General features: G+C 50.7%; 2 protein-coding genes across 5 annotated transcripts; one reads left to right on the top strand and one right to left on the bottom strand.

The window, feature by feature from the left end:
* Positions 1–5,172: 5,172 nt before the first annotated feature.
* Positions 5,173–14,809, top strand: PICK1 (protein interacting with PRKCA 1). 4 transcript variants are annotated; one of them, XM_059473023.1, is made up of 13 exons: positions 5,173–5,201; positions 6,099–6,190; positions 6,756–6,867; positions 7,313–7,441; positions 7,565–7,631; positions 8,911–9,000; positions 9,423–9,476; positions 9,576–9,638; positions 10,012–10,145; positions 10,908–11,000; positions 11,842–11,892; positions 13,124–13,268; positions 13,518–14,809. In XM_059473023.1, the coding sequence occupies exons 2-13, from the start codon at positions 6,150–6,152 to the stop codon at positions 13,757–13,759; spliced, it is 1,221 nt and encodes a 406-aa protein (XP_059329006.1). In that variant the 5' UTR covers positions 5,173–5,201; positions 6,099–6,149; the 3' UTR covers positions 13,760–14,809. The 4 variants fall into 4 exon arrangements, with proteins under 4 accessions (XP_059329006.1, XP_059329005.1, XP_059329008.1 ...); XM_059473022.1 differs by lacking the exon at positions 5,173–5,201 and adding an exon at positions 5,394–5,477; XM_059473025.1 differs by lacking the exon at positions 5,173–5,201 and adding an exon at positions 5,546–5,563.
* A 2,554-nt stretch (positions 14,810–17,363) lies between these two features.
* SLC16A8 (solute carrier family 16 member 8) lies at positions 17,364–22,079 on the bottom strand. Its single transcript, XM_059472810.1, has 4 exons — positions 21,851–22,079; positions 21,207–21,350; positions 19,804–20,667; positions 17,364–17,755 (listed from the first exon to the last, which is right to left on the bottom strand). The coding sequence occupies exons 1-4, from the start codon at positions 22,077–22,079 to the stop codon at positions 17,364–17,366; spliced, it is 1,629 nt and encodes a 542-aa protein (XP_059328793.1).
* Positions 22,080–26,754: the final 4,675 nt, after the last annotated feature.

Genomic DNA, 26,754 nt, shown 5'->3' with positions numbered 1-26,754 from the left:
CCCCCTCCTCTGTCTGCTCTGTGGCAGCTAATCAGTGACCCACTGACAGTGTCTGTCCATCACTCGTCTCTGCACGCAATGGGGTAATTAAACCCTGACCCTGGGCTCCTTTTATCCATTTCCTCTGCACAGTCACTCCCCGAAATGGCAGAGGGGAGGGCCTGCTCTGGAGGCTCCTGCCCCAGCCTCCAGCTCTAATGAAGATGTGAAGCACAGAGGAAGGGCTCATTGTGAAAAGAAGATGCTGAGGGGGCAGCCAAAGAGGTATTGAGTGGTACAAGGCTTCCTACATGATTGTGCTGAGCTCTGCTGACCCACCTCCACCAGGCAAGGCTTTGTAATCCTTCAATTCTTTGTCATCATGCCCACAGGTTGTCCAGCATCCTTTCCCTGCCCAAGCACACCTACAGAAAACCTACCGCTCCTCTGCATGTCTTCAGGACAGTGCCAGGTGTGGTGCCCCAGCTCAGATCTTGTAAATAAAAAGCTTTCCAGAAGTCTCAATATATCCAGCCCTAGGCTTGCACACCCACAAGATCAACACAGAGTTTCTGTCCTCCCTGCTGTGAACCCATTGCCTCCACTTGGACTGAGCCAAATGTCTCAGACCTGACAAAGGACTTTCCTCATTAAGTACCTGTAGAAGGGCAGAGGGAGGTCTCAGTGATGGGATGAATCCCATGGAACACAGTGGAGGGACACAGGAGCTGACTGGGACAAGGTGATGTTGCTCTTGTCTGCACAGAAGGACAATGGAGGATACATCCAGTGACACAAGAGTCACAAAAAGCCAGGAAATCCTTTTTTTTTTTTTTTTTTTTACTTTATTTCTCTTTCTGCTTTCTGGCACTCGCAAAATTTATGGCACAGATTGATAAACAGCCAGAAATGATCCCGAGCAATCCAGGCTCTGCTTCCTCCTCCTTACCCTGAGTGGGGAAGCTGCTTCCCTCCCACGCATGAGCAAGAGGGCTGGGGCCACCCGGGGAAGGGCATGACGGGTAAAGCAGTGCCCCCAAACAATTAAGCACTGTCCCAGGCACTGCACACCCTTGTCCTGGGAACAAAAGAGTCACACACAAGAGACCTGACTGTGAAGCCTCCATCCGCTTTCATCACTGACCCCCAGGGCAGTCAGGGCACAAGGTCAGCCCACTTAAACTCCAAACTCGGCCAGAAATAGAGCTGGGAAGTGGGCAAGGGTGGCCAACTGCAGGGGTCCCCAACCATTTGAGGGGTTCTTTGACTGAGCCATTTCATTTCATCAAAGACACATTTTTTTTCTGGAAGGAAAATGGAGAGCAGTGGGTGTGAAAGGAGTAAGGGGGAGGCAGGGTGTTCACCATGAGTTATGACCACTCTCAACAACAGTCTTTCACATTGCAGAGGTGAGGAGAGGATGGGCTAATTGGCCATGTTAGACCCATGCATAATGAGGGCAACTCTCCGCCTGTTTCCCACCCCTCACTCTGACACTGCTCATGAGATGTGGTCCCCCCTATGCCCTGTTGCTATTCCACTGTGGAGCTCAACATCCCACGGGCTCATCCCAAGGACCACAAGCTTTGATAGCACCTTGCCAGAGCAGTAGTGCCTCTGGAATGTGCAACAGAGTGTGGTCATGCCCCTGGATTGGAAAGGTGAAAAGTTGCCCTGCAAATAAAAACTGATCAGCCAAGCCAGAGCTCACGCTTTCCACCTGCAGGGTCTCAGAAAACCCATTAGCTTTAGGTTCCCTTTAAGGGTTTTCAGGTTGCAAGTACTGATTTTGTGAGTAATGCTTTCGTAGAGGTAACAGCCCCCAAGCCCCTGAGACCAATCTCCTTGTCTGGGAGAAGAAATCTGTGGGGACGAAGTCCAGGGGCACTGAAACATGTTTGGTGCACGTGGAAATAAAATGCATCTGCCACAAAGCATTGTCCATTTCCCTCAACTTCCCTCTGGATAAGCCTTGGAGAATCCTAAATGCAGGAAATTTCAGAGGAAGGGCAATGAAAACACTCAGTGAAAGCAGTCCTCTATTGCACCCCAACAATCCCACCTGCCCCTACAGAGGCGGCTGCAAGTGTTAGCAGCACCCAGCAGAAGTGGGGTAGGGATAGGGCAGGCAGGCTGTGCAGTGATGGGCAGGGAATACAATGCCCACACTTACTCACTGAAAGTTCCCCCCAAAACAGACAACACAGCTCAAGGGACAGCAATCAAGGAGGATGTTAGTGCAGTTAGTCATGTTGACACTGAAAACAGTAGCAGAAGAGCAGCCAGAAACATGAGATTCAGCACAGCCCCAGTACACAGAAATACATCTGAGTGCCAAGAAGCCAACCAGTCATGCAACGTGTGATCTGCTAGCAGACTCCTTATTACACGTGGTGAAAGACAAGCAGAAGGGAGTTGTGACTCTCAGAGTCAAACTTTTCATGGGTTGTGTAATTGTGGATAGAAAAATCTCTGTATGTGCAAACTAAGCCCTCTTGATTAAAGCTGTACTGGTAGACTGTAAGCAGTGCACCCAATTTTCAAGAGAAACCTGCATTTCAAATTTTTGATAAAATTAATCAGATCTATCCTTGAAAAGGAACAACTTCTTGGGTTTTTTTAAAATGCTGGCTAACCTTACTTTTTTGGATTTTAGGTAACCATTTTCATCAGCAATTAATTACTTCTCCCCTTGGGAGGAGGCGATCAGGCAATGGATTTCCACTCTTGAGACAGACATAGCTTTAGGGCACATGCAGATTCATTCTCCATCTCACACAGAGAGAATCCAATCGATCTTGGACACTTTGGAGCAGCTGTGCACAAAAGGCAGGGTCAGCCAGCACACGTGTACAAAGGCTGATGCTTCAGGGGTGTACTGAAGGACATGCACGACGCACACACTTCACTGGAGCAGCACAAAACAAGGCTCATCAGACCTACAGGCTTTCGCCTTGTCAGTGTCAGCAGGTCCAGTTTCTCACCTCGGGCGAGGTCTGCTTATTGTCTTTCTTTTGAATGGCAGGAACTGCCAGCAAAGGAAACATTCACTGCTTGTTCATCTCCCTTGAAGCTCTAGTAGCAGAAGTGGGCAGCAGGAGAAATGAGGTCCTGCAACTTCTTTTAGCCAGTCTGACACCCAGCCAATGCACAAGGCTCTAAGCAATCCCGTTGGGCGCAGGCAAATGATTCACGTTATGCAGGTGTTCTCCTGTGTGTGTGAAAAACCTCTTTTTTCCCCTTTGCAGTAAAACGGGAGAAATATCCTCGCAAACCCTGAACCGGGCCCCTCCTGCAGCAGCAGTTCCGGGCACTGACCACACGGCGGCGCTCCGCCCTTAGGAATGGAGCCCGGCCGGGGGCGACCCTGTCAGGCCCCGGGAACAGCGCGGGGACAGCGCGGGACACACGGCCCGACCCTGCACAGCCCCCGGGGACAGCGCGGGACACACGGCCCGACCCTGCACAGCCCCCGGGGACAGCGCGGGACACACGGCCCGACCCTGCACAGCCCCCGGGGACAGCGCGGGACACACGGCCCGACCCTGCACAGCCCCCGGGGACAGCGCGGGACACACGGCCCCGCGGGACGCACGGAGCAGTCCTGCCGGGGTGTGGGACGGATTGCGGGCTCGAGTTCTGCCTGTGTGACATTTAATTAACCAGCTCTCAGCTTTGGGGCTCAGGAGGGTTCTGCGGGGTGACCTCTTTGCTTGCGTTGCAGGGTCTCTCTCAGGACCGCAGCATCGCAGAATCTGTCCAGATAAATTGTCGCTGTCTCTAGGGATGGATATTCCACCACTTCTCTGGGCTGATGTAACAGTGATTTTTATTCCTTTTGTTGCACTGTAATTCCATCCTGCAACTCACAACCCCTTCCTCTTGTCTTTAGCTGTGCAAAAACGCTCAGAAGAGTCTGGGTCCATTTTCTCTGTATCACCTGCAGCCACAGCCAAGTGCTGTCACACTGCCGAGCCCCAGCAAGCTCTTAGTGAAGAGATCAGGGTCTGGCCCATCAATTCTGGAGCTCCACTGATGTGAATCTCCTGTCAGTGGCCAGGGTCAGGATGTCAGTCTCTTTTCTTCAGAGAGCTCCCACCTGAAGGACTGCATTTCTCATTCAGCTTTCCCTCATAAATAAATCACATCTTAGACCCAGGACTATAAAAAGATTATTAACAGCACACTCTTGCCCCTTGTAGTCCAGCATTGTGGGTGGCTTCAGTCAGTGTTTTGATGTATGCAGACAAGAGGCTCACGGGGCTGCATACTGCAAACACTAACCACCCTCTCAGCCAGCGGCAGAGGTCATTGCCATGGCCAGCCCTCGTTCTAGTCACGGAGGAGTTTTCAGTTCAAAGAGCACAATGTTGGGGTTGGGTTTTTTTTGATCTGTGTCAGTAATTTGGGTTTGGAAGCCTGGTAGTTGCTCAGAAGCCAGGGGCAGCTGGAAAAGATGACACATAATGCGAAAAGGAAACCACATTTCTCTGGGAAATCAAAGCATTCTCCCAGTGGTGGTGCTGTCATGATGGAGGCAGAAAACCATTTGAACAGCCAACCACTGCCCCCACACACATGGCAGAGGAGAAGAACGCGTGGAAGCGTGGCGATCCTGCGGCACACATGGCGGGGCAGTGGCTCTGCACACAGCCGTGCTGACTGGCTCCCACATCCGCTGGCATCCGGTGCTTCCTCAGGTCACTGCTGATGGTGACTGTCCCAAGCAATTGCACAGAATCACCGAATCAGTTAGGTTGGGGAAGACCTCTGAGATCATGGAGTCCAACCTGTGACTGAACTACACCATGTCAACCACACCATGGCACTGAGTGCCACATCCAGCCTTTCCTTAGACATCTCCAGGGACAGTGACTTCAGCAGCTCCCTGGGCAGCCCATTCCCATGTCTACCACCCTTTCCGTGAAGAAATTCCTCCTGGTGTCCCACCTAAACCTCCCTTGGTGCAGCTTGTGACTATGTGCTCTTGTTGCCTGGGACAAGAGGCCGACCCCCACGTGGCTACGGCCTCCTTTCAGGGGTTGCAGAGAGCGATCAGGGAACCCCAGAGCCGCCATTTCCGCGGCCGAACCAGGCCGAACCGGGGGGTCCCCATGGCAACGCGGCGGCCGCGCGGGGGGCGGCGCTCGGGCGGGCGCTTCCGGGCGGCGCCGGCGGTGACGTGGCCGGCGGGGGCTGACGGCGCCGCGCGGCCGCTTCCGGTAAGCCTGGGGGCCCCTGAGGGACGCCCCCCCGCGGCTGCCCCCGGACGGTCCCGCCGGGCCGGGGCCGGGGCCGGGGCCGGGGCCGGGGCCGGGGCAAGGGTTGGGTCTGGGGTGGGGGCTGCCCCTGCCCTGCCCGCAGCCCCTGCCCGCAGCCCCTGCCCGCAGCCCCTGCCCGGCACTGCCCGCAGCCCCTGCCCGCAGCCCCTGCCCGCAGCCCCTGCCCGGCACTGCCCGCAGCCCCTGACCGCTGGCCCTGCCCGGCCCCGCTGCCCTGTGGGTGAAGCGCGGGTCCCTCAGGGTCGGGTGTGGTGGAGGCGCACACCCTCACGGCGTGGCCGTGACTTGGGTGCTGCCGAAGGGTGGGCGGAACCCAAACGTGCTAGCTAATTGCTGTCCGAAATTAAATGGAAACGATGTTTTTGCATGGGGAAATAATGAGGCTTTCGGTGGGAAGCTTGAGCACGGCCTGCCGAGACAGGCGGTGAATGTCAGAAAGTGACGTGACTTGCTGTGAAGTCAGGAGCACGGAGATGTGTGATGGATGTCGGGGGTAAAGCTGAGTATTTTAGCAGTCGCGGTGCAAGGTCGAGCGTGGGAAGAAGCAGCTGCGGGAAGGGACCACGTTTTGTTCTGTGCTTTGGAAACGCTACACGTCTGTCAGTGTTGGGTTTGGAACATGCAGCATCAAATTCGAGGGATCCATTCTCTCGCATGCAGAGCAGAGAACCAGGGACACTTGACTAATTTTTCATCTTTTGATATAAGAGCAGAGACCACAATGTGGCATCCCAAAAAAGAAAAAGGAGATTGATAAGGGTGAGAGGCTGGTTTTCTGTTTTTTTTCTATTGCAATCATTCTTTTATTTGTTTTTTTTTTCTGTTTTTTCTTCCCAGGGAGTTTGGAATAAGCAGCTTCAGACAAACAGACTCCACTGAACCAAAACAATGTTTGCAGATTTGGACTATGATATTGAGGAAGATAAGCTGTGAGTATTTCACTTGTCTTTTCCTGGTGTTTCTTACAATAGAAGTAGGCTTTGCAACCAAGGCCTAATGAGAGTTGATAAATTTACCTGTGTGTGACACTGAATGTTGGGCATCAGCCTTGCTGTCCAGTGCTGATTTCTTGCTCCCTCTGGAGAGTGGGGATGAGGCATCGCTGTGCTGGCAAGCAAAGAAGAATATTTGTGTTGCCCTGCAGTGACTGCCCTGCATTTAACATAGAGCACTTGATTTGCATCACATTTATGCTGTGCAAGTTGTCCTCTCAGCCCAGCACTAAGTCCAGGTGAAACACTAAAGCATGATAGTGTTTCTTCAGTGCCTAGCCATGGATGAGGGTGTCTCTTGCACCTCTAATCCTTGCATGCAATCCCAAGAGAAAGATGGCACAGATCTTCCTGCTCACCCATGCTGATAGACCCTGTGGCAGAGGTGAGGGAATGAATTCAGACGTGCCGTGCCCATGATGTTTTCCATTTGTACTGACTCAGATGCCAGAGTTGTTTCATATGCAGGCAGCTCTGCCTACATTCAATTCTTCCTTTGTAGGGGCATCCCCACTGTACCTGGGACAGTGACCCTGAAGAAGGATTCTCAGAACCTGATTGGGATCAGCATTGGAGGAGGAGCACAGTACTGCCCCTGTCTCTACATCGTCCAGGTGGGCACCTGGGGAGGAAAAACAAGCCATCTTTTTAAAACAGAGTTGGCCTGAGAGATGGGAAGCGTGGAAAGACAGCCCTATGCTGGGAGATGACATCTCACATTCCAGTAAAAAGATTTCCTTACTCTAGTACCTAGTAGGTGTGGGAGAATTAAATTAAGACTGATGGAATTATCCTTCTCCTTGGAGAGCATGTTAGAATTCACAGTGTGACACTCCCAACACCAGGAAATCCTGTGCTTGAGGAGGCACATGCTAGGAGCATGAACTTCCTGAGGGAACAGGATGGTCAGCCCACCTCTTGGTTTGGGAAGGGGGAAAACTGCAGCTTCGCCATGGACAGAGCAGCAGTGGATTAAGAGGGAGCAGTGCAGGTGTTTGGTGTGTGCTGTTCAGCCCTGCCCTGCCCCTCTCCTGAGTGCAGGGCCTGTCTCTGCCCCAGGTGTTCGATAACACTCCAGCAGCCTTGGACGGCACCGTGGCAGCCGGCGATGAAATCACCGGCGTCAACGGGAAATCCGTCAAAGGCAAGACCAAAGTGGAGGTGGCCAAGATGATACAGATGGTAAAGGTGAGAGGTAGGAGGGGGCCACTGGAGCTTCTGGGTCGCAGTTGGCAGCTTATTGTCCTTGGGTAAAGGGAGGTGCTGCTGCCTGCTTCCAGTACAGCAGTTTGGGGTTTGCTCTCTCTGCAGGGAGAAGTGACAATACACTACAACAAGCTTCAGGCTGACCCAAAGCAGGGCAAGTCTTTGGATATTGGTAAGACTGGTTTCTTTCTCCCTAGAGTGTTAAAATTATGCAGAAGGGTGAAAGATTGGTCCCAGCTAAAACCAAATCTGTTTCCTTTCTTGCTCTTAACTCGGTTGTTTTCAAATGGATGCTGTCAAAGAGAGTTACAGGTTTAAAAAAAATCCTTCCCTGACATTTTGAAACAGGCTTGAAAGTTAAATCAAGACTTAATTGTTGTTGTGGAGGCTTGTTTTTCTGTGCTGTGTTTAGCATGGATGATGAATCTCAGCTGCATAATAATCTAATTAATCTATTTTTAATACATGTAAGTTAGGCTGACCTATTTTGAGATGTACACAGAAATGTGTCAATTGAAAGGCATTGGTGGGGATTTCTAACCATGGAGAACAGGGATGAAATACCTATCTACACTGAGTTACACTGAGTTTTGTACAAACATAAATTTTATGAGAGACCAGAGAGCCTTTATTGCTAAAACAAAGTGTCTGGTTTTGAACTAAGCCTACACAGCTGTCTCCTTTATATGGTCTGCCTTTCTCACTTTCAGCAAAATGTATCCATTCTCTTTGCTCTCATTTATTGTCCTGGTGATTATGGTGCTAATAAATTGACAGGAATTCTGGAAAATTGTGAATAGTGAGATGGATTTCTGGGAAAACAGAAGTGTGATGAGAATATGGTATTTTCCAGAGCACTGTGGCTTCAGCTGAGTTCTTGGGATCTGCAGGCAAGTCTGCCTGTAAATAAAGGTGATGGAGTCATCTAGTTCCAAGGAGGACATAGATGTCTCTAGTAATTTGTAGGATATGACGACCAGAGGCAGAAATTCCATTAAGAGGTGGCAAAAGGGTTTAATTAGGATTCAAAAGGTAAAAGTAAGGAAAGAGACAGCACTGAGCGTTAAGTCCTGATTGTCTTTCAGCCTCATTACTTCAGCTGAAGTCATACAGCAGATAGCATAAGCAAAGTTTAGTTCCAAATATCAAGATAAGTGCTTTGCTTATAGCAGAGTGATTGATTGGGACAATCTTCCAAAAGAATTGCTGGAGCTCTATTGATTGAAGTATTTAGGATGTGAGAGCAGGGCAGATAGGCAATTTAGAAAATGTGTTGGGCATGCCTGGACCAGAGTGCCCTGTTTCTGCAGTATTCTTTCTTCTTGCTGCCTCAATACTGAGTTAAGTGCAGTTTACCCAGTGCATGGAAAACCAGTGGAATGTGCTGGAGAGCTTTTCCTGCCCATGGAAGTGACCTTGATGCTGGTTTGTCACTTTGTTTTGGCCTTTAGTATTGAAGAAGGTGAAGCACCGGCTGGTGGAGAACATGAGCTCGGGGACAGCAGATGCCCTGGGGCTGAGCCGAGCCATACTTTGCAATGGTAGGTATTGTCCAGGAGGCCATTTTCCTAATGGAATGCTTACTCTCCTGTGTTTGCCTGCTTTTTATTGTTGCTTGCATGGTCCACATTCTTTTCTTCTGCTCTGCCTTGCTGTTGTGATTGTCTCTGCCCATCCTGAGTGATACAGCCTGTCCCTGTGGCCACTTATATGTTATCTCAGGTCAGCTTAATTTAAAGCAGGGACCATCTTAGTGAATGCCAATAGATGATGACCCCACACTATAAAATAAGTTTGCAGTCATTTTAAAAGCTTCCCATGTTGTATCACAGGACAGGCATTAAGGGGTGAGGGAAATTTGAACCAAATATATGAAACTGGTATTTTTCCACCTGATCAGGTCTTAAACATGTCTTGAATGTGACTGTTATAATTCTTTATTCTGATTCTTGTTTCTATTTAGATGGACTAGTGAAGAGATTAGAGGAGCTGGAGAGGACTGCAGAGTTATACAAAGGTAAACTTGGTATTCCATCAGACAGCAGATGGGAGAGAAGGATACTTTCATTGTGTTTCAGTGAAGTGACTTAAATGTTTTTTCTGGCTTCCATCACAGGCTTGACAGAGCACACCAAGAGTCTTCTCAGGGCTTTCTTTGAGCTATCTCAGACACACAGAGGTAAAGAATCTTAGCAAAGGGAGCACAAATCTTTGACCATCAGTTTCAGGAGTTTTTTTGTCAGTAGTTAGATATGTGATTCTCTCACTCAAAAAAAAACAAGGGTTGCAGAAATGAGCTGTGAAGGGCTGCTCTCCTGTATTACCAGTCATAGTGCTAACACAGGCCCTGTCCCTCACATGAGACATTGGGGAAATACCCTGCCAAACTCTGGTCTTTAGGGAATATGTAGCTTACCTTTACTATTTCCCACATGTAGCATCATCCCGCAGCTAATTGTAAGGTTATGGGAGAGACTTCTAATACTGGAGACAAGATTTTTCTCAGGGTTCACCTCTTTGTTCATCTGTCTGTATTTATTCTGCCCATGCAGCATTTGGAGATGTTTTCTCTGTCATTGGTGTACGGGAACCACAACCAGCTGCCAGCGAAGCCTTTGTGAAATTTGCTGATGCCCATCGCAACATTGAGAAGTTTGGGATTCACCTTCTGAAAACAATTAAGCCGGTAAAGAATTCAACCACAGGAGTAAAGGGTTTGGAGGAGAGGGGAATCTAGAAAGGCAGAAGCCTGTCTTTAAAGGTGTGGTGTTAAAAGTTCATTCATTAAGGGAAGAAGGATCCTTGTCTGCTTTCCTTCAGGGAATTCTCTTCATAATGAAAAGAACCTGAGAGGTAACATAATGAATATATCAACCTTGTCCCTGTGATTTCTGCATATGGGTGTATTCCTCTCCTCTTTTGGGAATGAAGGAGTTGTCTCACTGACCAGTGTAGTACCTGATCTTGGTACCCATAACTGCATTGTGTCACTAAATGAGTTCAGACAAGCAACCCAGGAACAATGTAAGAATTTCAGTCATTATATAGGAGTAAGAGTCTCCAGGGGATCTCTGCACTTAGTTTAGCAAAGAGAGAATTTAAGTGTTGATTTGGGCTCCACTTTCAGTGCTGTGTTGGGTAGATGATGCTGGGCCATAAAACTTTGAATCAAGGAGAGCTGTTTCCAGAACCAGCTGAAAATGAAATGAGTCAAAAGCAGATGAATCCATGGTGTTAGTGAGGCAAGCATTTCTAGCACTGGAACCACTTGCCAGTGACAGTAGAGGAGGCTCTAACCATTCTGAGCTATGATAAAATATTTTCTTTCAAATGTGCTGGAGTTCAAAGAAGAGTTTTGAGGCAGCCTCATGGCCTGTGCTGGGGAAAAGGTTGCAATTGTAGTCATGTTTTTTAGTCTTAATTCAGCAAGAGGGTGTTTCTGTTGCAGATGCTCACTGACTTGAATACCTATCTGAATAAAGCCATTCCTGACACAAGGCTGACTATCAAAAAATACCTGGATGTCAAGTTTGAATATTTGGTGAGCTGCTTTTTTTTTTTTTTTCCCTAAGTGTTGGTTGAAATTAAGTTTCCTGGAATCATCCTGAAAGTCACATCTAGCCTATATGATCACATATCCATCCTTCCATAATCCATGAGAGAATGCCCTGTTTTTTCTAGTTCCTTGTTTACTGACAGATTACTCAGATTCAGATACCTGCTTTTAACTTAACACTTCTCACTGGTAAGAAAGATCTTACAGTACCCATATGACTTATTTTCTACATGATCAGAATTATTTCCTGATTTATTTCTAAAGAGTTTGTCTGCAACTTACACTCTTGAACTCCTCTAAGGAGCTCCCCCTTACATATTTTTCAGGTAATTTTGGACACTCTTTCTTTAGCCAAAGTAAACAACTGTCAAGTCATATTTGCTCTAATTTAGACCTTGCCTTTTTCCCCCTCCTTCATTCCATTCAGCCTTCGTTTGCTACCCAAAAAGGGTAAGATTGCTCAGTTCACCTGTTCTCTAATTGGAGGAATCTGTTTCCTTTTGCCTGTTGAGAGTAGTACTTGGAGCTGCTGCCCTAAGGCTAGGGAATATGGTAGAATCTCTTCCTACATCAACCCTCCCGGCAATTAATATTTTTGTTTTCCTTCCTATTTATTCCCATCTCATACTTTTCTTGTACTGGCTTTTCCCAAAGAGTAGATGAACACAGGATTTTTTCCCACTGTCCTTTCTTCAGAGTCTGTCCACTGAAGAAAGGCTTGGAATGGTGCAACCTCATAGTTATGGGTGATGATAAAGTTGTTTCTAATTTTTAATAGTTCCTTCTTGTTTTGCCTTTTTTTTTTTTAATCTTTAATTCTTCAAAGTCTTACTGCCTGAAAGTCAAAGAGATGGATGATGAAGAGTACAGCTGCATTGTGAGTATCAGTACAATTGCAAAAGCACTCCTGTGCCTGTCAGCACCCAAACAAGTGAATGCATCCTAAGGAATTACATACATTTATTCTTAATGTATTAGAAATAGGGGATGCTTAAATGCTACCTGGGGAGCACTGCAGCTTGTTTGCTCCGTGGTTGCCTTTCTCAGTGTTTAAGTACTATTAGGTTATGTAAGGAGGATTAAGGTGTTATCTTCACAGATTCCATTTGTGTGTAGTGCACAGCTTATCATTAAGACTTGTTTCTTAGAAATGGAGATTTAGCTTCTCTGTAGCAAAATGCATGTGAAGCTATATTTATAAGTGAAGGAAATTGATTAAAGGATATCTGTTAACAATAGGGGGTTTATAGTTTAGAGTTTTAGGACTTTAATCCTTAACAGCTCTGTTTAAAATAGCTAAAGGTATCCCATAAATTCCAGTTTCCCTGCATAAGAGTAACATCTTTTTTTATCCTCGGTATCAACCTCAGAGCAGGCATTTGATTTCTTGGAATGTCTAGTTCCCAAGTGCCAGGCAGGAATAAAACTCCTAACACAATCTTTCATTATACGTTTCCTTCTAAATGGAAAGGAAAGAATGCCAGTCTTGCCCAGCAGAGCGGCACCTTTGGGTTTGGCACGTGCAGTGTGTGTTAGGGAGCCGTAATCTGTAGCACAGATTTTTCTGTATGTTGTGTTCACAGGTGCAAGGGAAGGATGCTTCATTGCTGACAGAGAAAACCCCTTTCCAGACTTTTGGACAATGTATAGGTCCTTCCCTGTTGGTTTCCAGTATTTTGTCTGGATGGTTGTAGATACCAGAGGGTTCCCTTTGTAGATATGTAATTCATTATGCAATCCATACAGGAAAAACCTTACAGAGGAGGGCAGAATTTTTGTGTGCTTGATATAAACTTGTTCTTAATGCCTGTCTTGCTAGTCCTGGTAAGAAGCCATGTCACCTTTCCATGCTGGGCTGAGAGGTGCCTGTCCTTTTGTATTTGCTTAGTAGTGATGCTTTACCATGATTGGTGTGTTTGGCCTTCAAAGTGGCTGCACTGACTGCCAGTTTTTGACATGGCTCAGTGTTCCTCCTGCTTCCTGACAGCAGTTCCTTGTGCCTGAGAGATCCAATCATAACCCAAGGCCATTGTGAGTGCACTCTGGTAGGCAGACTGAGTGCAAGCACTGCTGTGGGAGTCTCTCACATGGCGCTGTGTTTTTGGCAGGCTCTGGGTGAGCCTCTCTACCGGGTCAGCACTGGGAACTATGAGTACCGCCTCATCCTGCGCTGCCGTCAGGAGGCTCGCACGCGCTTTGCCAAGATGAGGAAGGACGTGCTGGAGAAAATAGAGCTCCTGGACCAGAAACATGGTGAGTGCCACTGCTGAGTTCAGCAGACATGACTTTGGCCTCTCTGTTCCTCCTCTGTCTCAGCTCAGAAGGCAGCTCAGTTCTTTTTGCTGAGGAGCTCCTTTGTGGTGTACCCGAGACATCAGCTCTGAGGGGCAAAATTTGTAGGCAATGGTATCTAACATTGGTAAGGGAAGCTTGATCACAGCCTTCACACTGTTTGGAAAGGAAATTTTTACACTTTTTCCCCCCAACATGTCTCCACTGCAGTGCAGGACATCGTGTTCCAGCTCCAGCGTTTTGTCTCCACGATGTCCAAGTACTACGATGACTGCTACGCCGTGCTCCGGGACGCCGATGTCTTTCCCATCGAGGTGGACCTCGCCCGCACCACTCTCAGCTATGGGCAGAAGGACACCTACACAGATGGGGCGGAAGAAGAAGGAGAAAGCGAGAGAGAGGGTAGCGGGAGGGAGGACGCAAATGGAGAGAAGCTCATTGATGATGCCTGAGTGGGTCAGCATGGCCAGAGGGAGGACTCTGCAGACTTATGAAAACATGTATTTCACATGGCCATTCATCCTCCACCATTTCTCTGTGTGTCCAGCCTGGGATTCCTTCTCTGCTCTGGGTGGGGTAGCTGGTTGGATTGGGACCAACCTCTGCTTTCGTCTCTTTTCCTTTGCTTGTTTGCATGGATAATTCTTTTTGTCCATGGAGACTTCTGGTACCCAACCTGGGTACTGCAGTGTGGGGAGGAAAAGCCGCTCCTACACTGCCATGTGCCCCTGTGCAGGCAGGACTCTGCTGGGCACAGGGGCAGCACCACTCCCCTCTGGCACATGGAAGCTGGTTAAGGGTTTGGAGGTGATTACAAATGGTGAGGGCAGCCCCCTTCCATCCTCCCCTTGTGCTGTGGGGAAGTGTTGGCGTCACTGCTTGCTGTCTTCAAGCTCCTTCTGAGGATCCACCTTCAGACTGTGATGGAAATATACCCTATCTTTAAAATAGAAAGGAGACACAAACCCTTGTGGAGAGAGGAAGAGGCTTTGGGTTTTTTTAGTATAAAGAATGACTAGTGTGCTCTCCTCTCTGCACAACTATTTTGTCTGCCTCTGGGCCAGCCAGCAGCAGTAGCTATCCTCCCATTCCCTAGCAGAAGGGAAGGGGGAAAAGGAAAGCTGAGGTAAGTGAGAGTGCTTCTTTCCTTCTTCTTTTTCTCTTCCTCTCCTTCCATCCCTGTGGGCCAATCCCAGATGCAGATGGCACTTCTTCTGTTATTGGGCAGCACAATTGCCAGGAGTGGTGGTGTTCTTGGGCCAGGGGTTTTGACTTCTCTGTTATTACATTCTAGTGGTCATGGGAGAAGTTATTTAAGTGCATTAATTTATGATCAAGATTTTTCTGTTTTTTAGATTTGTGTTTCTCTTTGATTGTTTTTGGAGCTTCTTCATCTCTGTGGGTGGCTGGAAAAAAGCCATCCATGGTCAAGCTGCTCTGGAGAATTTAAACAGACTGGTGTAGTGACTATTGTCTGTAATAAAGAAATATGTGACATTTAATTTCATGTCCTTCATGCCTTTCTATGAAAGGTTTTTTTGCTTATCTTCCATTGGTTTTAATCTTAAGGTAATCTTAGGAAGATGGGTGTCATGTACTAGCCATTTTGGTCTTGTACTGGTGCATAATCACTATAGCAACCTGTGGTGGTCAGTGCAGTGCAGATTTCCAGAGGAAGAGAGTTATAAATGCTGTAGCAAGGCCAGTCCTCCAGGAGCACCAGCTGCTCTGCATTTTAGCTTCCCAGGGGAGCACCGGCCTTTTAAAGGCCACCAGGTGCCTTAGTCCCACCAAAGTGGCATCCCTGTCCCTCTCCAGGCCAGCTTCTCCACACAGTTCATCTGTTGCATCACAAGCTTCAGCTGATGCTTAAGTCCCTGATCCTCTTTCAGAGTTGTTTGTTGGGCCAAAACATGAAGCAGTTGAAGGGGAACTGAAAATGCTTCAGCAGAGTCTGCCTAAAAGCCATTGAAACCAAGTGTAAAGCAGCATAGCTGGGTTTTTTGGGAAGAGGTCTGGGAATCTTGCAGCACTCTCTGTAGTGAGACCTCGTACCCTGAGGGCTTTTATTTGCTTTTGTGAAAATAATTTAAGAGCGGGAGGCTTAGTGGGAAATGTTGGCTTGTGACAAGGAAACAGAGGGGACCTTGTTCTAGTGACTGGCCTGGCTGACAAGGGCCGTTGTTTTCATGCTATGGACCTTGGACCTCTGGGAAGCTGTGAGCTCCTTGGAGGGCATACTAGTGAATAAGGGAAACCCAGCCTGGGGTTACTGGGGAAAGAACTGCAGAGCAGCTTGGTTGAGCAGAAACGGCGACCTTTCCTTGTTGGAAAGGGAAAACAAGCTTTGAGAGCACTGGGTGAATGCCTGCAGGGCCCCAGCGCCCTTGCTGCTGCTCTCATTCTCTCAGAGTGTTGCATCTGGGGTTTGGTATGGGGTTTAGTCTTGTTTGGGATATTTCTAAGTGAGTTTGAGTAGGAAAAAGCCCAAAGTCACCACTGTGAATAGCTCAATATGAGATCTAACAATGGTGTTAGCTATAGTGGGACAGAGTACAGCCTCATGGGGTTTACCTTCTCCCCTCCAATCTCCAGTTCTTCTGTCTCTTCTTAAACTGATGTTCTTCAACAGCTTTATTTTGCTCATCATTTGCTGCTGTTTTTTGTTTGGGAGCACGTAGAATGAAACCCTTTCCTGCATGTCCCCACTCCCCTGCTGTGTTTAAATGGCTTTATGGATCCTGCCAACTACCCATTAATTTGTAGTCAGTCTGGTCTGGAATGAAACATAACTTTTGGTGGCCCAACAGGCTGCCTTCCCTGTAGCCCTCTGCTTAGTTTTTGATCCCCTGTTATAGTCACAGGTTCCCCCAGGGTCTCTGAGGTGAAGCAGTTCAGGAAACCGGAAGAAAGAGCTTTGGCCAGGGGTGTTTATAAAAGATCCAGTCCTAAAGCAGATTAGAAGTGCTTTAAGCATGCCAGGGAAGGTTGTCCTCTCTGAATCTAGAAATCCACCACTGCAGCAGGGGGTGAGGGGGTCATGCCTGCTTCACCACGTGCTCCAACACCCTCGTTAGCGGCACTCGGGGACTGGGGCTTGTCCTTCTGCCTTACCTTTGATTCTTTTATGTAAGGAGGTTTTCTCTATTTAAGAGGAAAACACAGGCACGTCTGGTGCCATTCCTGCTCAGTGGATAATCGCTTGGGACACGGTTATTTACCTGCCTTGAAACCCCCGCCCCCACAGGGGCCAAAGTTGTTCCCTTCACACGTCAACGGGGCTCACTTGAGCCTAGATAAAGCTGGCTTGGTGCTATTCCTGTCAGCGAGGCTCCGTGCTGTGGCTGCACACCTAATGGCATTAGCCTTTCTTAGGTGTCTTCCTCTTGTACCTCAGCAGCAGCCTCTAAGGCAGCGCTTCTCTACCTGGGGAAGCAGCATCAGGTGTCACTGCCCCAGCTTTACCGTCCACAAAAGATGTGCCAGGCAGAGGTGCTCGGAGCTGGTGGTCTCCTGGTTCGGCAGTGCCCGAGGGAGGTGTTGCAGAGAGCCTGGTGTCTGCCCCCGTGCTGGTGCCCCTGCACCTCCTAAACGTGCTGCCAGTGAGACTGATACTATCCAGACAGGGAAGTGGGGTGAAGGAAACACTGACACCAGAACAGAGCATACCAGATCTGATTACAAAGAGTCTCTAATTGTTTGTGTTCTGTTTTGTGACAATGCAGAAGGAAAAGGAGAGTCCTTGGCAGCCTCTTCAGAAGACTTTCTCCAGGGCTGGTTTGAAAGTGAGGAAAGAAGATTATTATTTTTTTCTTTTTGGTGTTTGGGCTGCTCTGAGCCTGTGTTGTACCAGCATGGGTGCAGGATGCAAGCAGACGTATCACTGGGTAGGTTGTGGACATATGTACATAGGGACCGGCTATTCTTATACCTCTTCCTCTTATTTCTTACATCTGCCTTTGTCCCAGCTTTCTGCTCCCCGCATCCCACCTACCCTCCCATGCTGAAGTGCTTGCACACAAGGCCAGTTTTATACATCCCTGTTCTCTGCCCTGGCTAGAAACTGTCCCTCTCCACCATCTGGTCAGCGTTGCAGCCGTCCCGTGCCAGCACCTCCCCGTCCCCTGCGGGACAGCCGCCTCCCTCCCCTCGCTGCTCCTCTGCCACATGGTTGGCCTCCTCGCTGGCCACCACCACGGCGTTGTCGGTGCTGTGGGCCGGCTGGTGGTTGTCGCTGCTGTGCTCCTCGGCTTCCTGCACGTCGGACTCCGCTTCCTCGGTGTCGCTCCCCGCTCCGGCAGTGGGGTTGTTCTCGGGGGGAGGCTCCTTCTTCCCTCGGTTCAGGCAGCAGTAGCTGGCCACACCCAGGAAGAGGGCGGAGAGCACGACCTCCGAACCCGCCAGGTAGAAGATCACCTCATAGTTCTTGAGAGCATCGACCAGGCGGCCTGATGGTTGGAGAAGACATGAGATGGTTAAATTTACCCTACGCACTCCTGAATGGACAGCCCAGTGCAGGTGGGCAACACCTGCATTTGTCTGAGGACCCATTCCTCAAGGGAACAGCAAGAAACCTGAATACCTAAAAATCACCCTGGGAAAGAGCTGCACTGTACAGTGCATGGTTGGTGTTTTCCCTTGTTTGGAGAAGCTTAAATAATTGTGACACTTTCATGGTGGGCCATCTTCTACTTGCCAAAGTGTGAAAAGCCTCTCATGATTTGGATTGGCCAGTCTTAGAAAAGAAGGTTTGAGAGGCATTGCTATTTCTTAAGCTATTATGTCAGGAAAACATTCTGAAGGGAAGAACAAATTTCTCTTTGGCAGAGAAATCCCTCTGGTTGGCCCACACATGATGATTTCTGTGCCAGAGATATTCTCAACATATTTTCTGTATCCACTGGAGCTGGCAATGGAGGAAGAGGTCCCAGTCCTTGGGGAGCACAAACAACTGCCTTGCTGTGGTCAGGATGCAGCCGTGGAACCGCGCTCTGCTCCCAAATGCACGTGACCCCAGTCGCTGCTGTGCTACAGAAACCAGACCCAGGACACGCCGAGGTGCCTCCCGGAGCAGTCATGGGAGGCACGTGGTGCATTCCTGGGCAGGTGAATGTGGCCCTGTTCAGCCAAACCAGATGGCGAGAGAGGAGCCCCAGCGCGCGTGCGTGTGCGTGTGCGTGTGTGTGAGTGCAGCTTATCCTGTGCCAAACCCCCTGGGCCCCACGGAGCGGGAAGCAGCTCAGGAGGATTACACCAAACAAAGCCACTTTGTTCACCCCCCTTCTCCCAGCTGAGCACTGTTCTTCCCGAGTCTGAGCCATCAGGATTGTCAGAGCGCTCGGGCTTCCTGTGCCAGGGGGGTCCTACAGCCCCCAGCACGACCTGGCTGCCCCCAGCACGGTTCTTCAGTGACCCTACACTGTCTGTGTGCCACTGTATGGTCACACAGCACCAAGGCACAGCTGAGCTGAGGCAGGAGGGCTGAGGGATTCCTTTGTTTACACCTCACTGGTGGGCCTTGCTCCTTGGAGCAAGGTGCTGTTAAATCCCCCTCTTCCCCAGTGATCTCTCTGCAGCTGCCTCCAAGACACATATTTCTTGACCCTCCCTGGCTTGGGGCTGCTGACTGCCCCACAGCTTATAAAGTGAGACAGGAATTATTGTTAGCATTTAAGAGGGTCCTCTCTTGGCTGCCAAATTTTACTTGAGAACTGGCTGGAATTGCTGAGGGCAGGTTTTACTCATAACTGCTGGTTTGTGCTGAGGAAAAGACCATTCACACAAAGGTCTTCAATGCTGGGCTTTAGCCTATGTGTTACAGCTGAAGGAAGGGAGTGCAAGAAACAACAGACTGGTTCCTGCCTGGGGATTTTCCATAGTCTTGTCCCTGACTCTTCCTTGTGAATCAGGAAACTGCACTTTGTTTGGAAATGAGCCTTGGGCATGATTTGGCTTTCTCACATGTGATCAGTCACTTAACATTAATCTACACCAACCTCCATTCAACAGCCTGTTTTTATGGGCTGTTTGTGGGGCCTGGACCTTACCAGGGGCGGTGACCTAGACTAGACTGGCTGAAAAGCTGTGAGTGTCTTGATCCTCTTAGAAAAATTACCAACAAATGCCTTGGGGGACTGTGCAAACTGTTTTGACTTGACTGACAGCAAAACACCTGTGCCTTGGAATTGGGATCCAAACAAATTGAGATCGCTATTCACAGTGCCAATCAAAAGGCCAGGGATACCAAGGAGCATTTGAGAGACACTTGCTTTGTCTTAATGAAGACTCTAAAAGGTTTGTCTGCAGCATGTGCCTGACCCTATCCTTAACATGGTTCTATGCAACATTCGTAGTGAAGGCTGAGATCAGCTCTCAGCTTCTAGAGCAAATTTAAAGTTAAGAAATAGGGTCTTTCTTCAAGTGCGGTGTCCGTGCCCGGTACCTGCAGTTCAGTGGAGCAGTGGCGGCCAAGAGGCACCTGCAGAAAGACACCTACCTGCAGAGGGTGGGCCGATGAGCACGGCGAAAGCCTCGATGAGCAGGACCAGCCCAATGGCGCTGGAGAACTTCTGGGAGCCGACGATGGCCATCAGCACCTCGAACTGCAGTGCCCCCACCATGCCGTAGGAGATGCCAAAGAAGACACAGAAGATGACCAGCCCTGTGTAGTTGCTGGCCCTGGCGCTGCAGATGTCTGTCAAGCCGTTGAAGAGCATGGAGAAGCTGAACAGATAGGCCACGTGAGGGCGGACCCACTTCAGCCCTGCCACCATGCCACAGGCTGGGCGGGCAAAGATGTCTATGAAGCCGATGATGGAGAGCAAGAACGCCGCCTCGGTGTCCGGGACGCCTGTGTCCTTGGCATAGTTGACCAGCAGTATGGGGGGCACGAAGAGACCCAGAACCAGGATGAACTTTGAAATGGTGTAAATGATGAACCCTCGGTTGGAGAAGATACTAAAATCCAGAAGCTTCTTTCCTTTCTTGGGCTTCTTCTTGACTTTCTTGCCTTTCTTGGTTCCATCAGTGGTGCTGATTCCCTCCTCTGACTTCCCTCCTATGGGCAGCATCTCCTTGGCTTCATATTTGTCCTGAGCTTTCCCCATCTTCTTCTTCATGCCCATATCCAGGGGTCTCATGACTGCCCCACAAGTGCAGCAGTTAAGCAGAAGGCCCCCCATGATAAGGAACCCTCCTCGCCAGCCAAACTTCTCCAGCAGCACTTGCCCCAGAGGAGAGAGGGAGGAGAGGAAGACAGGGCTCCCAGCAGCAGCCAGTCCATTGGCCAGAGGCCGGCGCTTGTCAAAGTAGGTGCCCAGCATGATCAGTGAGGGCTGGAAGTTCAGTGCCATACCCAGACCTACATTGGAGTGAGAGCCAGGAGTGCAAGAACATGAGATGTGTTTTGCAACAAGCTGAAAACTCCCCTCAGACTATCCTAGTCCTGAAGTCCCATGATGGGATGAATGTATTCCTCACAACCCTCTGTGCCTTCGTGTTGGTGGATTGCCCCTGCAGAGGATGGGCTAAACCAGCCTGTTCACCTGAAGCGGGTTTGAATCAGGTAATTGTGCTCACACTTAGGCAGGACCTGAGCCTTACACAGGAATTCTGCCTCTTTTCCCCTGCCACTCTGTACTGATGCTGCCTACCACAGTCACCATGATCACTGAGCACCACCTAGGTTTCTTCTGTCTCTCAACCACAGGCCCCTGCTGTTTAGATCCAGCAGATGCATCTCTCACAGGTGCAACATTCAGGACTAGGTGCTTCCCATATTGTGTGCAAATAGGCTGGGGAGACCTGATACTAGACATGGCAGTGCTAGAGGAAAATACGACGTGGTTTTGGCTTTCCCCAGGTAAGCCTGTGTTTCCCCCCAAATCCCAGGGCTCTCACCTGTCAGCACGCCAGCTGTCAGATAAAGCTCAATGATGTTGGTGGTAAAAGATGCCAGGATCATGCCAGCAGAAGCCAGCAGCCCACCAATGAGCATCACGGGCCGGCAGCCAAATTGGTTCACCATGATGCTGCATACTGGTCCTAGGAGGAAGCACAGGAGACAGAGCAGGTGACCAGGAGGAGACAGGACAGCTGGGAAGGGGCAGGCAGCCCAAGCAGGGCTCTCAGGGAGGATGAAGCTGCAGTGATGGAGCTCACTCCTTGGCTGCTTGGGTACACATCTGTTGGGCCTGGCCAAGGGAGAGGGGCTGGTGATGTGGAGGCTTCTGTTCTGCCCTGCCTTTGGAGCCCTATTCCCTGGTGCTTGGTGTGACAGGAGCAGCGCTTCAGCAGTGGGAGCAAACCCTGTATCAACTGTCTGGGATGTAGGTGGGGTGACCCCTGAGGTCTCCTGGGGCAGAAGAAACAGGGATATGAGATGCAGCACACTTCCAGAAGAGAAGTGGTAGGACAATTGTATTCTGCATCGTGGTTCATGGCCAGGCCAGTGAGCATGAGAGAGTCCATGGGGAGATGGTCTGGGCCCATGGCAGAGTGGGAGAGGTGTGAGCTGAGGAGGGGGAAGTGTGTCCAAGCATCACCTGTCCCATAGAGCATGGCCAGCATGATGGAAGAGATCCAGGCTGTGTCACTGTAGCCCACATGGAAATCTTTCATGAGCTCCTTGAAGTAGACACTGACGGCTTTGGGGAAGGCATAGGAGAAGCCGGTGATCACAAAGCAGCCAAGGAGCACGATCCAGCCCCAGCCACCATCTGGGGGCTTCACAGGAGCCGGCAGCTGCCCTTCTTCTGGGTCAGGTCTCCCCATCTTCTAACCTAGGAATGGAAAGGCAGGCTGGGAGGAAGTAGGGAAACAGAGAAAGTCTGCTGGGGCTGCAAGAAGAGCAGAGCAGAACAGAGCAGAGGAACAAATATTTACTACAAGGTTTCTCTCTGTGCCCACCATCTCCAGGCTCTGAGAGGCTCATTGGGGGCCACATCTGCTCTTTGCACCTTGATCCTGCCAGGTGAGGTGAGATTGCTTTGGGGTGTGAGGTCATGCCTCAGCTGGGCAGAGGTGGGAAGCTCCCCCTGAGGCTGGGGCAGCCCAGAGCTCCATAACCCCGGCCAAACACAGCCAAGCATTGTAACAGCTCCCAGCTGGGCCTGGAATGCTGCACCTGGTGCAGCATCAGGGTCTGCAGCACCCCCCTTGCTTCATATCCAGCCTTGCCTACAGATGGGGCGAGGCGAAGACCAGCGATGTGAACCCTTTTTGCTTCCTAAAATCTGCCTTTGAGCCTCTCCCATGCTGGTCTGCTCCAGGGGGAGTCCCCCAAGACCTGCCCTGGCACAGAAACCTCCAGCAGTGAGGCAAGGAGATCCATTAAGCCCTCTGTTCTTCCCTCTGGGAGGCCCCAGTGCATGGCACTCTCCTTCTCCCTCCCCTCCCCGCCCTCAGGGGCAAGATTTCCGAAATAGGTGAAGGGGGAGAGCACAAAAACCCGGTGGTTATTTGCATGCCAGAGAGATTAGGGCTCTGTACGTACACAGAGGGGCCGGAACAAAGCCTAAGTGGGGAGAAGGAGGGAATTAAAGGGGATGTCTTGTGAGTTGCTCTCAGGGCTCTTAAGCTGCCCAGGAATTTTGCTCCAGCTGACTGCTGTGGGTATATTTTTCCTTTCTCCCTTAGGTACCAGGTTCTGCCCCTTGCAGCACCATTGCCACAGTTTCTTTGTCAGCCAGGATTATTTCCACACCTGCATGCAAAGCCATCACTGCACTTACACTGCAGATGCTCCCAAGTAGATTAGACAGGCATTCTGCACGCCTGAGCTGGGCTTTTTTGGGTCTGGTTTGTCTCCTATCACTGTCTGGTGGCAGCACACTCCTAGCAAGGGTCCTCTCTCCTGCCCAGCTCTCCTGGCTGAAGGGCTGCAAGGTGGCAGCAGCGTCCTCATCCCTTGGCACCAGCGGTTGTGGGAAATGCCAGGAGTCAAAAATGGACTAGAGAGTGCTGAGGGGACAGGGACTGTCCTGTGGATGTGACACACATAGCTAGAACCTGGGAGCTTTGGATCTGGGTGCATTTCTCAGGGAAGGGCCTGTTCTTGGTGTCCTCCATGCAAAGGGGGTGAGTTGAGCTGATTCCCATAGTTGCTGTTGCTCTGGATGCTGAAGTGCAAATCCTTTAGACAAAAGTGTGGATAGCACAGAGGGCCCTTACTTGGCAAGAGTGGTCTTACTCCACAGTCACCCTCAGCTGTAGCCCTCCTTCCCCTCTGCAGGGGAAAAACAGAGTGCAGCACTCAGGTGCCTGCCTCCACCATGGGTCCCTGCAGCAGAGTTCCCCAAACTTTCAGGATGGTGTGAAAAAAAGAGAGCTGAATCTGGCTCTGAGCATGGACTGGGGCTCAGTCTGGATGGCTGTTTCCTAGCAAGTCTTGGGCTGAACCACTGGGGCCAGCACAGGCTACTCTAATCTCTCCCTCCCAGCCCAGGTCTCAGGGACCATGGCAAGGAACAGACACATTAACTGAAAACAGGGGGCTATGAAGATATTTTTAAGACAAGGAATCCCTACAAGGAAGAAAAGAGTAATGATACCAGCTACCCACTCCTCCCCATCTCGCCCTCACTGGTGTTTTCTGGATCACTGGCACCCTGACAGCCAGACTGAATGCCTCGCTCAGTTTCTGCCATTTTGCCCACTGCTCCTGTCCCAGCTCCAGCTGACTGACAAGCTGGATCCAGCTGTACAAAAGGTGACCAGCTGCCAAAGCATGCTGATTTCTCAATCAGAGCTGGTGCTCCACCACTGCACCCTCTGCTGCACGCAGCTACTTCAAGTAAGAGCTGCCACCAAACCAAGCCTGAGAGTTTTTTCTCCAGCCTTGCTTTTCATGAGCTCATCCTGCTCCACAAATTAAATGAATCAATCAAACCATTGCAATCCATCTTTCCCTCAACCCTGCTGCTCCCTGCCAGCATCCTAGCAAGAAAATATTTGTCTGTCTGTGACATGCTCTTCAGAGCACTGCCTGTCAATGATGAGCCCATTAGACAAATGTCTGTGAGTACTTGTTTGAGTCTGGAGCTGGAAGGCATCTCTGGGGAGCCACTTGCTCCGTGCTACAGAGCTGTACAGCAAAGCATGAAAGCATTTTTTCCTGCCTGCAGCTAGGTGTGGTTGCAAATGACAGGGTGCACCAGAGGAGCTCACCTGTGGCAATGCCTCCAAGGCCAAAATGTTATAGCACACCTTGTAATAGCTCTGCTGGAGGTTTATCCCAGCTGTGAGCCAGGCAGCCCAGAGCTGCCTCGTTCCTAACACCATGACACACATGCTTCTCTGCTCACAGCTGCCACACCACATACCTGCCCCTACCTTTGCACACTATCATTTTGTCCCCAGTTAAGGAGCTTTATCCACAAGTAAAAACACAGTTTGTGAGTTCACATGCACCTAAAAGCTCATCAGCATGGGCACCTGCCCTTCCCTTGCATCACAGGAAGGTGGGCCAGAGCAGAACTTGCGGCAGGTGGCTGCAAGAAGACTTGCACTGACCAGGCTGGAAGGGTGAAGACCACAGCAGGTTCAGCTGTGGCTGCCAGTCCCTGGACACACACAGAGCACAGTGCAGACAGTGCTGGATAACGCCCAGAAAATCCCCGCTGTGCTAGACAAGCTGCACCCAGGAGGGTCCACATAAATGCTCTTAGTGCCTCCATGCAGTACAGATGGGGTGGGGAGTCTATTTATTGAGTGCAAGGCCCACACTTCATGCCACCAGCCTCTCCAACCCACAGACAACCTCCAGGAAAGCAATTTTTAGATAATTAAATGAATGCAGGCCTGGGGGAGTTGTTCCTCTTGGCTGCTGGGGCGAGGGTGCCAGCATCCCTCCACAGCACTGACCTGTGCAACACTGCGATGGCCTCCGAGCACAAGCTGAGCCCCCAAGGGTTGAGCAGATCCCTCAGCAGCGCTTCCTTCTCCCACTGGCTGGCACTTCCCGGCTCTGGGTGAGGGTGCCTGGTTAGAAGGTCCTGCTGGATCTTTTCTCCATGGTGGGCACAGGACAATGCCTGCAGGAATCTAGCACCTGTCGAGCAGTCTCTTGTGCTCCGTTCCTTCCTTTGGAGCAGCTACGTCCTCACAAGACAGCTAATCCCCCTCTCAGCCTGCTTCCCTCCAGTTCCAGTGGTGCCCAGCAGAGCTGTCTGTGGCAGATCTGGGGGCACACCCTGTGTGGGGCACTCCCCTGCCTCCTGTGGGTGCCAGCAGTGTCCCACGGCACCCCCAGTGTGGATGTGGGTCAGGAGCTGCTTATGGCTCCAGGTCGGCAGAGACTAGCAGGTGCTGAGCGGGCAGAAAGCACTTCTCCACTTTTAAGAGGCTTTTCCAGCCAATGGGGACGAGGTGGCTGCCTGCCACAGCCCGAATCCCCCGGTAATCCCGCTGCCCAGGGGCTCCCTGCGTTTTCCCCAGCAGGGCAGGGCAGGCTGGCAGGGATGGATTCAGTCAGAGGGACCAAGAGAGGAAGAAGCAGGGTGAGGGTGAGGGGTGCTGGGGTGGGAGGCAGTGGAGGAGGAGACCATGTGCCCATGCTTCAGTAAACAGGTAAAGCAGCTGCTTTTGAAGCCTTTGAGTCTTCCTCAGCTGCCAGCCACGATGGAGAAGCGGTGGTGGGGTTTTGCAGGGCATGTGCCCAGCAGAGAAGTGAGACAAGGTGGAGCAGCCAAGGAATCGCTGCCAGCCATGGCTCAAACTGCCACATCCTGCCCACCCCGGGCAGCTGAAGAGCCCCCCTCAAAGCCAGCCTCCCCAGGGGCTGGCCCACAAGAGGAGGGCTGGCAGGCACTGGGACCAGCCAGTCTCTGGCTGCTTGTGGGGGAACCCTTTTACCCTTTTACTTCCAGGGAGGGGGCTGGGGCTCAGCCCAGGTGGGCTGTTGGGGAGGACAAGGCCTGGGCTGTAAAGCCCTGGAGCCCCTCAGCAGCAGGGGGGCGGCGGGGGCCTGGCCACACTCTCAGCCAGGGTTTAATGTCTATTAATAAGGCTAATCAGCTAAGCCATCGCTGGTGCTCCATCCCTCGCTCATGCTGCCGCTCCCGTGAGGGCTCCCCCAGCACACACCAGGTACTCCCAGATTGATGAGGCCCCCACAAGCTCTAGGGAAATGTTTTTCCCCTGCACTGAGCAGCCCTGGAGTGCCCAGAGCACACATTCCAGCAGTGGGTGAGGAGAAGGGGGCCACAGGTCCTTGCTGCCCTCCAGCAACAGGACAGACAGGGGCACTCAGGGGGGCAACCAGCAACGGGCAGTGCAGCCCTCCTGGTGCCCTCCACATCCACCCCAGACCCCTGGGCTGGTGGCTGCTCCATGTGGACTCACAGCACTGCAGTGTCTGACACCACGAGCGTGGGCAGCCACCATGGCCCCAGTGCTGGTGGGGGAGTGTCTGTCCTCCTCCCCCTGCATCCTGTGACTGAGGTGATGC

Source organism: Ammospiza nelsoni, chromosome 5, assembly GCF_027579445.1.
Source record: "Ammospiza nelsoni isolate bAmmNel1 chromosome 5, bAmmNel1.pri, whole genome shotgun sequence".
NCBI lineage: Eukaryota > Metazoa > Chordata > Aves > Passeriformes > Passerellidae > Ammospiza > Ammospiza nelsoni.
The sequence above is the reverse complement of the archived record's forward strand: the minus strand, read 5'-3'. Positions and strand labels throughout refer to the sequence as shown.

Coding starts and splice junctions, on each gene's coding strand:
- SLC16A8 (XM_059472810.1), bottom strand. CDS start 22,079: ATGGGGAGACCTGACCCAGAAGAAGGGCAGCTGCCGGCTCCTGTGAAG. Junction 21,351..21,850: donor GGCCATGCTCTATGGGACAG/GTGATGCTTGGA, acceptor GCTTCCTCCTAG/GACCAGTATGCAGCATCATG. Junction 20,668..21,206: donor GACAGCTGGCGTGCTGACAG/GTGAGAGCCCTG, acceptor ACTCCAATGTAG/GTCTGGGTATGGCACTGAAC.
- PICK1 (XM_059473023.1), top strand. CDS start 6,150: ATGTTTGCAGATTTGGACTATGATATTGAGGAAGATAAGCT. Junction 6,868..7,312: donor CCTGTCTCTACATCGTCCAG/GTGGGCACCTGG, acceptor TCTCTGCCCCAG/GTGTTCGATAACACTCCAGC. Junction 9,639..10,011: donor GCTATCTCAGACACACAGAG/GTAAAGAATCTT, acceptor CTGCCCATGCAG/CATTTGGAGATGTTTTCTCT.